This window comes from Parasteatoda tepidariorum, chromosome 3 (genome assembly GCF_982258835.1).
Source record: "Parasteatoda tepidariorum strain Cologne lab strain chromosome 3, Ptep-v5.0, whole genome shotgun sequence".
Lineage (NCBI taxonomy): Eukaryota > Metazoa > Arthropoda > Arachnida > Araneae > Theridiidae > Parasteatoda > Parasteatoda tepidariorum.
Window position 1 is genome coordinate 41,305,068 of NC_141757.1, and position 16,479 is coordinate 41,321,546.

The window sequence follows — 16,479 nt, forward strand, 5'->3', positions numbered from 1 at the left end:
GGCAACCTAAATTGCAACATTCTCTCAACAATTGATTGTTATTGGTTTTGAAAATTCTAAAACTTCAGTCTGCTTTAATGAGCAGTCATCTTAATGGTAGTAAATCTGATCATTAAATCAAATGTCAGCATGAAAAAATTGTTTTTCTAACTTTACTGAGAATAACATTTCTCTTACATTTAAAGCCCTCGTAATATTTTAAATTGAGTTCCTGAACATTGAACGAAAAAAATGAATATTTTCATAGATTTCAGTTATTTTTATTCCTCTTTAGTTATGGCTGTAAAAATAATCAGAAATAAATTTTTAAAAAGCTAACAAAAGAAATAAATTAGTGCAGCACTGCGAGATCGATCGGAAGAACAGGTGCCACTTTTAGAACTGTTCCACTTGTAGCCGATTATGACAGGTTGATGTGGTGAACACGTTAGAGGAGAATGTCAATCAGATTTTATAAAGAAAAAAAAGAGAAAAAGTGGTGAATTTGTCACGTTAAAAGAAGAGTAATATTGATATTACCTGTTACAGGGATTAAAAGTTAAAGAACTTTAAATATATAAATCATCCTTAAAGAATATTCTGTTGTCAGTCTGAAATGATAGAAATTTTCAAAATAAAAAAAAAAACAAAAACGTGAACTTTTTAAGAATTTTTATGCATTATCTTCATTCCCCTCAAGGCCTTAAAATTTTAAAATTTTTCGAAAAAAATAATAAATAAATAAATAAATTTTTAAAAATTGCCATATAAAAACAAATTACCTCTCAAAGGTTGTGTATTAAATATTAAATAGTACTTATGAAATTTTTCAGACTTTTCAACAATATGTTCACTTCTTACAACAGCTGTAAAAGTTATAAAATTTTACAAAAAGTACAAAAAGTTTCAAAAAATACAAATTTTCAAAAGCTGTTTGAAGAAAATAAAACACCTCACAAACGTTGTGTATTAACTAAAATATTACTCATGAATTGAATCATGAACCAAATGTACTAATATAATTAGGTATAAAGTATTATATTGATAATTTTGCCCTTCGAAATGGATATTCACCGGGGAAATTTGATAGTGGTAAATTTTGACTATTGACTATCATGAGTTGATCGCTAGCAATGTCATCATACCAAGTGATGCAGTTAATCACTATTCTGATGGGATGATCTACGATAAACGAGATTTGCTTAGTTTAATAACGTAAAGTCATAGGAAAGGGTGACAAATAAGGATAAATAAAAAAAAATTGAAATTTTTTTTTATTTATTAATAAAAAAACTTAGTGAAAAAACCAGGTAAGGGGCATTTTCAGAGAGGCTGTAATCAGAATACGGAAAAAAAGTGATATTCGAACTATTTTATTACCAAAGTCTTTAGAAGGTGGGACTAATAATTTTTTGTATTATTTTATTTATCACTGCCTAATTAAAAAAAAGTCATGCAAGAATGCTAAAAATTAATGTGGGTTAGTTTACTAAGATTAAAGTGAGTGCTAAAACATTTATGTAGCATTAAAGATACCCATTTTGATGCAACCAATTTTTTTATTTTTTCTGATTCATTAATTCCTCTAAAAATATCACTTACCTGGTTCTTCCACTAAGCTCTTTGATCGTGTCGGTATATGTCTTTCAGTTTTGAGCATTATTGTTTCTCACTACTGATTTATTGATTCTTTACTTTTTTTTTATTTACCCCGAGCGAAGAACGGACATTCAGCTAGTTCTATATAAAAACGCATTGCAGCATATACTTTCATATTAAAAAAAGCTAATTCCGTAAAGTTGGTGGATGGATCTAAGTTTCTTATGCAAACTCAAAAGCCTTTGTTTAGCGTAGTGAGCTATCGTGCATTCGAAAGTTTCCCAGGGCGTAATGACCCCAAATTTGTTGGATATTAACCAGAAGAAACTGTTTGATTTATGTTCATTAAATACTTTTGATCTGTATGAGGTCAGAAATGTCATATTATCTCATTTCATACAAATCTTTTTTCAACCCGTTAGTGAGAAGGGTTCTCAGTGGAATAAATTGCTGCCCTTTAATAGGAAAAATTCATAACGACTCTCTTTTGGACCTCTCAGGTAATTCACAATATGCTTTAGTAATAGCACATTTTACTGAAACTTGCCTAACATTCCAAATTTTCTTTTAAACAGACAAATAATGCCTAATCCCATACATTTACCATAGTTTTATCGCAACCAACTACAATAAGTTGAGCAGCATCATTTGTTCCGCTATTTATAAAATTCAGAATAGATTCGTTATATGTCTGACGCGGATTGATATGTCCAAGTTACTTTATGGAAAGATATGTCCAAGTTACATAGTTCCTGGTTCTTCAATAATCGATACATATATTGTTTTATTTTAGATCTGCGATGAGAGCGACCATCTTTTGCCTCCTTCATGACATACGATTTGTTTTTTCCTCCATCAAAGTAAATACTTCAACGTTCGATTTTCTATTCTGCTTCTTTATTCTGCAGATATTTCAGTTTTCTTTGCTATCTTAGTACTCTACATCTGTCTACAATGATGGAAGAAACTTTGTATTTCTCAACTTCATCCTTTATTTTTTACTTTGTATTTTCTTCTTTGTTTCCTCTCTCTGTAAATCCTATTTTAAAACTACCACGAAGGCAGCTCATGGTCTATCCGGTATATCTGGCACAATTTTCTAGCAAATATTCCAAGTTATTCCTGGTTGGGGGTGTGGCTGAGGTTGAAGGCGGTGAAGAGTCTGAGACTTCTGGTTCCTTTTTGACATCGAATTCGAAGTCTTCAGAATGCGCTTCTTTGCCATCATTTGTAATTAAAATGTTTCGATTTAGCTAGTCTTCATGAGATTTAGAAATTTGTGCTTCGTCTAAAAATGGATTTGGTTTTGATATATCCATCTTTTTAATTAACATACTTGGAAATTAATAGAATCTATACCCATTCATATTTCAGTTTGCTAGTAAGGAAAAAAACTCTCCCTTGAAATAAACTTGTCTGTGATTTTATATAAAATGTAAATCAGTCATCAATGCTACTTTGTGAAACCTATGGTGTACTCTTTAGTTTTCTCTCTCTTGTTTACTTTTGGTTGTAATTTTATAAGCTTCACAGTAGTATTAGTTATATAATAAAAAAGCTAAAAAAAAAGCCTTCCAGTGTCTGTTACTGAGTAAAAAACAAAATGAACCAGAAAAAAAATCAAATTGATTCATGAGTAATATATTATCTAATACCAAAACTTCGTAAGGTGTTTTATTTTTTTCCCGATAATTTTCAAAAATTCGGCAATTTTTTAAAATATTGTATTTTTTGTAAAATTTTGTAATACTTACAGCTGTTGCAAGAAGTGAAAAATTACTAAAAAATTCCGATTCTTTCATCAATTTTCAAAACCATACGATCTCCAATCATTTCACTCTTTTTCACACATACACACGTCAATACACACTTCTCTACAGAAATTACAACAATCAGTGCCAGTTTTTTTTTATCTCACATTTACCTCATTCGTAAGAAGATTTGTACTAACTTCTTTCACTCACAAATATGAAACCAATAAAATCTCAACCATATTCATTTTACTCTATTTTAACACACATACCATTTCGAAGACACCGTTTACAACGATGAGCATTTTTAACTTTCTCGCGACAAACCCATACGTTCAACCAAACACATATATATCATCCAAGCAAGACAAAAATAATGAGAACTTTACGCATACACCAACCAATATGATTCTTACCTCTTTTTATCCAATTAAAGAAATGCATATTTATTTATTTTCCCATGCATTCTTTGTAGAGACCATAGTGATAGTTATAGAAAACATGACAAGCAAGCAAATAATGGTAAAATAATAGCGAAGGCTAAAATTTAAACTTAAATTAATATATATCAAAATAAATGAAGAAGGAATGAAAGAATGACACCAAATAATGTCATGGTAATCAGAATTCACGTATTTTAAATAAATATATGAATAATAGAAAGAAATATATGATTTAAAAAAATCATAAGGGACATTCTTGACATTTTCTAGTTATTCAAATTTCGAGGAATACGTACAAAGAATAAAAAATTGAGATTGAAATATTAGATTGTAATAGAATCATATTATATTAGGCAATACAATTTAATTAATTACATACATTAATTAGTTTATAACATATAGTTTATAACATATAGTTTATATCATATAGTTTATAACATACAGTTTATAACATATAGTTTATAACATATAGTTTACAACATATTAGTTTATAAACTAAATTACAATCACAATAATAATATCCCATCCAATAGAAATTTAAACGGAATACGAGTAAAGTTTTTCATAAAATCAACTAAAGATATATTCTCCTGGACGTTATTTTTTTCAAATTTTCGAAGAAATTATCTTTTATTTCCAGACATTTCAATTTCATATTAAAATAATTGAGATGAATTTCCTATTCAAGTTGCAAATGATTCAACTTTTAACAAAGCCATAGGCGACAATAAGTAAATAAGCATTATTAAATTCCCATCTCACCAAGGGCATTGTTAAATTAAATCTTAACAGAACATTCCTAATACACTCATATTTAGAATAAAGTTAATTTCATTCTTCTACAGAATAATAGCTGGAAAGTAATATTTATTGTATTTGATTTAGAAACAAAATTATTTAATGTTTGCAGAAACGAAAAAATAACTATGATGAAGTAGCAATTGCTACAATAATTAACTAACACGACTTAATTTTTAAATGAGTAAAACGTTTTCTTTTTCATTTTTAGAAATATGAAACCGCATGAGATAGCAAATGATTGTTGAAATAAATTTAATTACGCTAATGGGAATACAAGCATTATAATTAATTTATGCAGCCTAAGATGTGGTTGAATTTATTTTTAATTTCATTTTATTTATAATTAGCTGGAAACCCATTTTTCGTACTGCCTGAAAAAAATAAACTATAAATGAATCAATACTGAGCAACACTACGAAATCATGCGCAAAACTCAAAGACAGATAAGAACGCAACTAATAAAACTGAATATTATTCCAATCTTTTCATCAATTACTATTTTTTTAACATTATTAGATTAACTAAAACATGATTATAGTTTATTCCATCAAAGTAATGATTAACTGTATTCAGAATCATTTTGGCATGATGCAGTTGTACTAGGCTAACTCATAATAAATATGAATATTAAATTACCACAATCAAGGGATTTTCTCCAGTACTTATATGCCTTTCGATGGCCTGGAAAAAAACCTCATTCTGCAGGCTTCTATATTAAAACTGCACAGTATTGGTGCAGTTTTAATGCGTACCAAATGTACTACATTAGCATACTTAGTGCCTATTAAAACTGCACCAATAACCATAATACCAGTAGTGCTCTTTACCAAAATTATATCGTTATATGCCTTTCGACGGCCTGGAAGAAAAACCTCATTCTGAAGGCTTCGATATTTAAACTGCACAGTATTGGTGTAGTTTTAATACGTACCAAATGTACTACATTAGTATACTTAGTACCTATTAAAACTGCACCAATAACCATAATACCAGTAGTGCTCTTTACCAAAATTATATCGTTATATGCCTTTCGACGGCCTGGAAGAAAAACCTCATTCTGAAGGCTTCGATATTTAAACTGCACAGTATTGGTGTAGTTTTAATACGTACCAAATGTACTACATTAGCATACTTAGTGCCTATTAAAACTGCACCAATAACCATAATACCAGTAGTGCTCTTTACCAAAATTATAAGCATTATTGGTGTCAATGGCAATATTTTACATTTCTCCTAAGTGAATTATAATCATTTCTCTATTAATCTTACTTTCTAGTACATTGCTCATTTTTATCAATTCCTACTATTAGTTCACACTCTCCCTATATCCTGTTTCAATCGTTAATAAAATTCTTTTTATTTATCCACTCAAGTTCAAATACATTTTTTTAAACTTGTAGAAAATGACACTTGATGCTAATACAGTTTTATCAAATATTAATTCATTAATTAAATTTAATAAATTAACTTTTGTTTTATTTGGGAGAAAGAATTGTAATTATTCAATAAAAATTAACTAAAATAAAATGTTTCTTTATTGACCTAAGTTGGAATTAGCTTAATTTATATATATATATATATATATATATATATATATTACTTGTTATTTCAATTAGTATACTAAAATTCTTTAAAGTCAAAAGAACCGACAAATTTTTTTAACTCATCGGAAAGACAAGATATTTTTCACCAATTTATAGTTTGAGATGAGTAAAACAATTATTTTAAAAAAAATGTTAGTAATGCTTAAGTGATAATGATAAAAGTAAAACCTATAGATAAATAATTACTAATTAATGGATAATTAATGATAACACTATAAAAAGTTTTCGTGCATTCTAACACCGAAAATGGTTGTAACTACTTAACATAAAATTGTTTTTATTTACTTTTGCTAGATTTTTCACTGTTTTAGTTTCATTTATTCATTATTCATGCGCACAATTTAATAGTTTCATTAAAAATACATTTTGTTAAAAACAAGCGTATTTTAGTGATATATTCACACTAACTCCTTGAAACAATTGTTGTTTTTTTCAATTTTATATAATCATTTGCGTAATAGCTACAGATTGTTGTGTAAAAATGTATTTCATACTAAAAAAAAAGATTGATGTAACTGAAAAAAAAATTCGTTTATTTAAAAACTAATAATGCTGACAACTACTTCCCACCAAAGAGGTGTTTTACTACATCAAAAACAAGGTTAGTTCCTAGTGTAGTGAAGCACCTAGAATATTTTTCCACGCTAATTGATGTAAAGTAGCCTTCATCATATTTGTTATTAATGAACGACGCAACGATGCTCTAGATTAAGGAATAAACATAAATTTAAGATGCATAAATGCAATATTTCCTAAAATAAAATTAGATTGTTAATCGAAAATACACACACCACGAGTAGAATATCAATAGGAATTCGAACAAAACCGAAGTGAATCGAAGTTAAATATTATAAAACCATTTTATACATTGTCATACAAACAAGTAAAGTAGAGTGGATATCTCGATCCTGATTGGTGGTTGAAATTTGGTATTTGCTTAAGTTAGCAACTGTTCTTTTCATTCTTTTTCGAGTACGTCAAGCTCGTTAAGTATCAATTCTTGTAAATGATACATTCTACAATCCTTTCAAGAAGTTTCTTTCTCTAAGATTTCAATTTTTGTTCTATATATTTCTTACTTAACACAAAGACAGGCAAGAAGACATGTAGATAACGTAAGCTAATTTATACATCGAAGTTGTCAGGATCACAAAACAAAAATAGTTACAATTAATTACATAAATATCAAATCTAAGTAAAGTAAAAGACGTATTTTGTTGTAACCGTGATAAATTTTCGTTCGGTGTACATGGCAACTTCGATGCATATCTTGGTTGTTTAGGTTCTACATGGCTTCGCAACTCTCTTTGTATTAAGTAAGAAATATTCAGTGAAAGAATTGAAATCTTAGTGAGGAAAAAAATAGAACGCTGTCACTTAAAAGAATTGATACTTGATGGTCTTGACTTACTTGAAGTAGAATAGTAAGAACAGTTGCTAACGTAAATAAATGCCACGTTTCAACAACCAACCAAGATCGAGATATCCTTACTACGTCACGTGCAGGTTACCCATTGATTTTAAACAGTTACAGAAGATACCAAAAGTGCAAGAACATAGGAGTTTTCAGAAGTCAACATGTTGAATATATGGCGCCAGTGCGCGTGATCTTGCTCTAAACCTTTATACATTTTATGTGCTTGGAGCTTTCATACACTCTTTTAATGGCATATGAAAGCTCTATCCGGTGATAACTTGAAAAGAAATATTACTTTACACAATCTTTGGGTTGTTTAACATCAAATCTGGAGAGATATTAAACCACAGTATTTACAATATATGAATATCTATTTAAATATCTTTCTTATCAGGTTTCAGACAAAATACAAAGCTTTTAATGAAAAATTAAATGCAGCTATATCAGTCATTAGAAATATTTTACAAATTTTTAAACTTATTTATGTTTTTATAATATGCTATTTTTTTTAAAAAAAAGTGGCCTTCCTTCTTGCAAAGCCCACAAATACTTCTCGAACAATTTAACATGATATTAAATAAATTCTTCAGACTACTTCACGGCATTTCCTTGCTTAATTAAGGCAAGTATTCATGATTTAATCTAACATTATAGAATAAACTTTATCCCTGCAGCTGTTTTAAATTAATGCAAAGCCTAAATTATCTAAGCAAAATTATAAGAATGATTTGACTTAAGATAAATAGTACCATTACAGAAGTTAATATTCATTTTTCTAACAGCTATCCATCTTTAATCTAATTATTACAGCTGTTCGAGTTTGATTAAAATAATAATTAAGTCCTGACGTCTCTTCAAGGTATTATTATTCTAATTAGATTTGTTAATAGGGGAATATTTAAAAAGATTAACATGAAGAATTATGAGAAGATTTAGTTTATAAAATTGAATAAATGATCTCAGAATGATAACTGTTTAAGGGAATTTTAAACAAAGATTTAATTTTTCCTGTTTGTTTAATTAAGTCAAGTCTAGATTGTGTGAAGGGTGATATTTTATAAATTTTACTCTGTTTATTTTAATTAAATCCAAATATGTTGTCTTAAAAGTTTATTTAATATGCCTAATAAGCAACTTTCTAGTTTAAGAGATTAGTCTGTAATTCTATGCATGCTTCATGGAACATAGACTAATAAACTTACTTTAAAATTACTATTACAAATAAAACTTAATAGACTTGGAAAATATGTTTGTGTTCGAGCAAATAAATATTGTAATAAACATTTTAAATTTGATAATTCTACAATATTAATGTTAAAATGCAAAAATATGTTATATTTCTGATAAATTATATGAAATTTGAAGTACAAACTACACTAGTGTGCAAAACTTAAGCAACAAGTGGTTTTTCGGCCATTAGCTCCCCAACAAAGTATAAGATAGCCATGAAATTGCAGTATAATATGCACGTAATTCAGTAGAAAGATTATTTGTATGCAAATTTTAGAAATAAAACGTCGTAGGTGATGTAAATGTACGTAAATCTTGTGGGTCGGCGCGCGCAGGTCAAATCTGTGATAAAAGGATGAAGAGCACCGTAGTTAAAGACATTCGCTGCAAGTGCAAGTGATTTGTTTTGTGAAACATGTCTTCAATAAATCATTTAGACGACTTTACTCGAGGAAGAATGATTGGGAAGCTTGAGGAGGGGCGTAGTGTGACGAGTGTCGCCGAAGAGTTCGGGATCAACAAAAGTGTTGTTTCTCGTGCTTGGAATGCCTTTAAAACTATTGGTACAGCTGTTCGGAAGGTTGGTGGTGGCCGTTCAAGGAAAACAACACCAAGAGATGACCGTTACATTGTCCTCCAGGCGAAAAGAAACCGTTTTCAGTCAGCGAGCGTCATATCTCGGCAACTGTGCACAGCCACAGGACGACAAGTATCAAGATTTACAGTGGCCAGACGTCTCCACAAAGGTGACTTATTTGCTATCCCATACTAGGGAACATCTGCCAGTTGTACTTACGCTTCTTCAGGCAATCATGTGTAACGCCACTATATTTCAAATAAAGCCTTTTTTGTTCCATACCCTACTTTAAGCTTTATATTCATTTCTGCGCCATTATTCTTTTACCATCGTTTAAATACAAAATAATGTACATCATATTCAAATTTCATGTCAATCGGAGCATTTCTTGTAGAGTTATGACAAAAAACGCACTTGTTGCTTAAGTTTTGCACACCAGTGTACTTTATATCTATATAAATACTGCAAAATATAAAGCAGAATGTTTTTACGTATGTGTGTGTGTGCCGTATACAAATTTGAAATTCTTAGCAATTTCATTCCAAATTTGGTGTACATACGTTCGAAAACACAGTGAATCTAAGTGTCTACTTTAAAACTTCCTCCGACAACTGATTCACTCGCTACGCCCCTAAGGATGAATTTTCTTCAGCAATCGATGAAGATTTCCTAATATGAGCGAAATGCCAGCTTGCCGCTCTATTATATCAAAAATTAATTTTATGGCACGATATTATGAATTATTTGTCTTTGGTTTCTCATGGTAGGCTATTAAAAGTAAAATCAACGATACTAACTTCGTCAAGTATGGTGATGACTTCTCCAAGCTTGTATTTTAAAATGTACATAAAATCCACGTGTTTCCTATATTGATACTTAAGTTTCTAAAACATGTTTCTTTACATTTAAATAAAGGAAACTCAACAAGAACTAATAAGATAAAATTAAAGTTAACGTATCAGCTATGGGGAAATTGCCGTAAGTTTTTTTTCTTCTGATAATTATAGATTAAACTCTACTATATATATAGTAATTCTTTTTATTGATGAGACAAATTTCTAACTTATGTTACGGTAAATCTAATAGTATTAAGCCGCAGCAGAATATACTACAAATAACACAAAAATGAAAGATTAGGATATATTAAGCGCCCAGGATGTGTAATATGGTGATATTAGGATACTTTAAAAGTTCTCGAAGGACGGTAAGAGGACATCTCGGAGAACAGCATATATTAGGCACCTATTGTTGTATAATACGTTTTCATTACTATAGCACCTATAACTGCAGTATCAGTAGTATTTAATACCACATTAAGTTAAGCATCACTGGTTTCAATAATAGTTTCGCGTTTTCTTACAATGCTAAAAATTATGTTAAGTATTTAGGTCATAAATGGTTCTAAGAATATTAACTTTGCAACTAATATATTTTTAGAGGTACACAATCAATTAAATAATTTTATTAATAGGTATAAATAGAAATAAAAAAATTGTACTAGGAAGCTAAATTAATGAAGAACAAAAATGGTATTTATTCGTATATGAAACTTTTTAAAATTGCATATTGTTATTGGAGTCAATAATGCAAAATTATTTTCAGTAATAGGTTCAAATTGAAATAAAACTTTGTACTGAAAAGCTAAATTAATGGATAAAAGATACAATTGATTGTGAGTCTGATTCCATCCTTTAAGGAGAGTATTAAGTAATATGTTCAGCAACCTATTTAAGAATAATAGTTGACCAAAGGATATCCTTATCCGATCGTGTGCTCTGTGACTATATAGTACTGAACTAAAAAACTGTAACATTTTAGTTAAGAAAAAAATGTAACTTGCGAGAAACAGAAATGTTTCAATTTCTCTCAAACTTGAAAGATAATGCACGATGGATATGTGTTCTCTTTTAATTTACATATTGTATGTTTCGAATAAAATAGCCACATATCTTGAAATATTTATTAAGATTTTTTTTGATAACACTTAAACATACTTTTTGACCAAAGAAAGAATAAGATGTCTCCATCCTGCCGTAGAATTTTCGAATCTAAGGGTTTACCAAAAAGGAATAAAAATGACATATTTAAACACCTGTCAAAACGAGTAAAAGACTGCCCGGTTTGCAGTTGATTGCTTGGACAAGAATAATATTTTCTTTTTAAAATTGCCAATGTCTAGGCAAATGACAATATAACAAATTAAAACAAGGATTATTAAATGGAGGAAAAAACGGACCTAAAACTTTAGTCATTGTCCAAGGAGGACACTTGCTTCCCAACATCTCAACATCTCTGTCGACTTCAGAAGAACCCTTTATTGCAGCAAATGTTTTCCTTCCGTAACATCTTAAGAATCAAGAAGTTTAGCATCCAAATAGAGTCTCGGTGCTGCCATCTAGTGTGGCAGAAACTAGACGTCCAAATTAACATGGCCAACGGTATCTCATCCATTGTGGTGGTCCTGAAAGAGTGGATAGCACTTCTGGAGAACGCACTAGGTTTGTTCATCTGGAAGACTGATTGTGCAGCTCATAGGAAATAAAAAAAAACATTTCAAGAATCAAACATTGGGTATTTAGGTTCGAATGTATTGCCTTCTGCGGTTATAATCATTAAGATACCACTAATTTTACTTTTGAATGCTAATGTAAAATATTAACTTCACGATATCATCAGGAATGTCCAATGAGATTGGGAAAGACAGATATTCATTTGAATCAAATAGATCAGAAAACAGATTTGAATCAGATATTAATTTTGTTCACAAAAATACCATTTGAGCTATCATGAATTCATAAAACTCTGTTTGCACATACGGTAAAGCGTGCAAAAACAATTATTGACATTATGAACTTGCATGACAGTTCTACATGAATAGGTAAAAATAATGAGTAAAAAATTATGATTGAGTATGTGAAAATAATTATTGTAAGAATAATTACGTAAAAGGACTGATGAGTGTTCGAAAAATATCGTTGGATTTGATGTTTACTTCGCTTATGAAATACCCCCTGATATAATTCAATTCATTCGGCCTTGGTAATATTCGATTAATTTTGCTTAAACTTCAGTAATTGCTGAGTGGTCCAGTTCATAGTACTTCATAAACTTGGAAACACGATACTGTATATGGTTCATGGCAAAATTTTTAGATTCTTGTGAATTTCCACAATAGTCTGGTTCGATATGCTGTTAAACCGATTTCTTTAGATTGTGTAAGTACCTTAAAAATCTCGAAACACAATAGAAAAAACAACAACTATGAATACTTTGCCAATACTTATTAAAGCATAACTTAGAAAAATCTTTAAAAAAAGATTTAACACTGTTAGAAGTGCTGAATCAATTAATTAGTTTAAATCTGATTAAACCTTTAAATAAGTGCCTAGTAGAACCATATACTTATACTTCCTAAACTTGATAGCACAATACCATGGTTTAACTTAAACGAAGGAACATGGCACAATTTAAGTTTAAGTTTCCATTGAAATCTGATTCAATGTTTCGAAATTATGATTCATTGTTGAACTGATTTCCTTAGTGTGTAAGAGTACCTTAAGCCTTCTAAAAAATCTCGAAACACTATCAAAAATCTAAAAATATTTCATGCCAACTTTCGTTATGAAATAACTTATCAACATATGAAAAAAATAATGATTGCGGCTGTTTCTTAAAGGATATTTATAAATAAAACAATATAAAATTAAATGTTCTTCCATTGAAGTGAATTACAATAACTGATACCTTTCTCTAAGCAGTCATTGAAGTATTATCTATTCTCTGTTTACTTTTGAAATTCTTTCAATATGTTTTGGTTTGACAAACAATTTTACAAGAAATTTAAATAATTGATCTTCTGTTGTTATCCAGTACATAGAGTCAGTTAAAATGCACATATAGGCTGAGCTTGATCTAAAAATAAGGGGACCCTGGGCACAGAACTCTCATTAGCCCCCTGGTTGTTACTTTAAACAAAATTGTCTTATTATTTAATCACGAAGGGATTTTAAATTATTTCTCACATAAGTGAATTATGATATACCAGTAAATTTGAACTTATATTTAACTCAATCTTTGTTAACTCATTCCAATAGACCATGCCTAAGAAAATAAACAAAAATAAATTATTTTCAGCATTTCGTCCCCCCCCCCAAAAAAAAATAAGGGGGTGCTAGGTCAGGGTCTCTTAGGCCTTGTGATGAATCATGCACTGAGCATAAGTCGGAAAGTGGTCAAATTTATGGAATGCGATAATCTTTATTTTGCGACCAAATGGCGAAGAATTATGCTTTTAGGGATTATAAGAAATCTAGACAGTCAGGAAGAGGCCAAAAGTTTTGTCGAAGAAAAATTTTCTGTGGTGATAATGGGGCAACAAATTATGCTTGCAGACTTTATAATTGGTTAATTTTTATTTTAACCAAAGCTGTAAAAAACTCTGGATTCAAATTACGGTATAAAGTACCGACACTTTGGGTGCATCATTCTACTGTACTGCGAAATTAATTCTACTTTAAAATCTCTTTTTACTGCAAAGTATTATGCTGTAATTTTTACAGTAAGTGCCGACAACTTAAGTTGCTGTACTTTTTACTGTAATATGCCAGTAGTATATGCTTCATATTAAGTATTAACAGCACAACGTGATAAGCTCAATTATTCTAAGCTACTCTCTCACCACAATTATTTTTACTCAGAGAAAAAATTTGTTTTAAACCATAAAATAGTGAATATTTTTTTAAAAATGTAATAATAATTTGTATCTACATTAGTTTAAAAAATTTTTAAAAAATTATCAGTATATTTTGATTACATCTTTTAGAAAAACATAAATTGAGAAATATAAAATTAAAATTCTTTCTGAAATTCTCAGTTATTCTGTTATGTTCTTTCTGTTATTTTTACTCAGAGAAAAAAATTGTTTCAAAACGTAAAATAGTGAAGATTTTCTTAAAAAAAATAATAATTTGTGCCTACATTAATTTAAAAATTTTTAAAAAAATTATCAGTATATTTACATTATATCTTTTAGCAAAAATATAAATTGGGAAATATAAAATTAAAATTCTTTCTGAAAAAGTGCATTGTAAGATCTGATATCTTTTCTCTAAACAAATAGAAAAAGTCATAAATGTAATATTTTTTTTTCTCTTAGTTGACTCTTGAAACTCTCTCAATAAGTTTTTTTTTGTTTCTTGCAGTAAAGTTGAAAGTGAGAAACCGTGGTGGAAAGAGGAGGATACAGTGGAACAGAATCATAGAGCTAAGATGGCGTATGAAGCATTGTTGACTGTAACCGCCCGTATCCCCGAGACTGAAGAATATAAGAACTTTTCCAGAGAAGTCAAAGAAATTGCAAAGAAAGATTTTCAGTTTGATTACGGACAAGAAGAAGTAGGTGGCTTTTATTATGGGATTCGTGTTAGTTTAGTTTTTCAAAGAATTGTAGGATCAGGTGTGGTAAAGTGGGTAGGGGAGAGGGGGGCACATGTGAACAAATTTTTTTATTTCTTCACTTTTCGAAAAATATCATAAATTTTTCATAGTAAAAAAGTCCATCTGTTTAAATAGTATTTTCTTTGTCTTGTGGAATTTTTTGAGATTTCTCAATAAAATATTTCTTTACTTTATAATATTTTAGAAAAATGACTTCAATTGTTCACATGTGCCCCTATTGGGGGCACATGTGAACAGGCCTGGGGCACATATGAACAAGATTAAGAACACAAAGCAATCATCATATTTCAAAGAAAAAAAATCTTTAATATAACAGATATAGATACGCATTATACTGAGGGGGTTGTAGCTTACTATGTGAATTTAAATTGTACAACAGTACTGTCAATAAGAAAATAATTTTTCAGCTGTACAATAATTTATCCGTATTGGGTTTTTCGCAACTTCATGTTCCACGGGTGTTGTAATGGGCCTTTTTCTTTCTTCTCTAATACTCTTTCATGCTTTTTTTTCATTTTTTCTATCTTTTCATTTGTAGCTTTAACAATTCTATTTTCTCAGGTGTATCAGTTAATATGCGTGATGCGCGGTCAACCATTTAATAAAAAAAAAATTTTTTTTTAAAGGAAAAATTAATAAATTAATTATGGAAAATTAAATAATGATAATTTTAAATGCATACATATTTTTTAAACTTATAATATCATGAGGATAATAATCTTAATTCTATGTAGGGGCACTTGTGAACTGTTCACATCTGCCCCAGATGTTTTGTTCACAAGTGCCCCCATCATCCTTCTTAAACCTAACTTGAAAAATAATGAACTTTTAATTGAGTAAAAAAAAAGAATAATTGTCATAAACTTACCTGAATGTTCATATAATGATCTGCAATAGTTAATTTTAGTTTATTAGTTGATTTATATTATGCTTTCACTTGGAGAAGCGAGCGATTATAATATATGCAACACCAGCTGATACAAAGAAATTGTCAGAATAGACCAACAAAATGTCTCATTGCTCTGAAAGTTTTTCAGAGAGGTAGGACTAGTACTGCCATCAATGGAAAATTTTTCGAGATTTTTTATTTCAAATCATATTGGTAAAACATACCATGTTCACATGTGCCCCCTGTTCACATGTGACCCCCTCTCCCCTATATGTTAACAAAATCATCTATTTTCTCCTTTTACGTTGAGATAATTTACTTAATATTTTTAGAGGCATTTACTGGGATTGGGGTAAGCATTTTTGTTTCAGGTTTAGAAACTAATGTAAGAAAATTAATGTTTACAAAACTATCTGTTTATGATCAATTTTCAAAGAATACTAGTATAAGCTGTTGATGAACTTTCTTTTAATATCACTAAAAACTGTCAAAAACTATTAATTTTGTCTCGAACTGCTAGAGGGACATTTAAAGAACAGATCTACATATAAATTTTAAACTTCCATCCATTATGAATTGCTTTCTTAAAGTGCGTATATGGTTAAGCTTAACTAAGTGTTGTATGATAGGCATAATTTTTTTTACTTCTGTGTTAGCTTTTGAAAGTGTCTAATGCTCTATTTGATAGTTAAATAGCTAAAAATTAATTTACTTGCTTGATTTTATCTCTAA

At 29.4% G+C, this 16,479-nt stretch overlaps 1 protein-coding gene across 2 annotated transcripts in view; it reads left to right on the forward strand.

Annotated features, from left to right (window-relative positions):
• LOC107448012 (atrial natriuretic peptide receptor 1) overlaps positions 1–16,479 on the forward strand; it is a 573,894-nt gene that overhangs the window by 385,038 nt on the left and 172,377 nt on the right. For both annotated transcript variants that reach the window (XM_087159148.1, XM_087159149.1), the window contains exon 3: positions 14,603–14,795. In XM_087159148.1, coding sequence (XP_087015274.1) covers positions 14,603–14,795 — 193 coding nt within the window. The remainder of the gene's footprint in view (positions 1–14,602; positions 14,796–16,479) is intronic.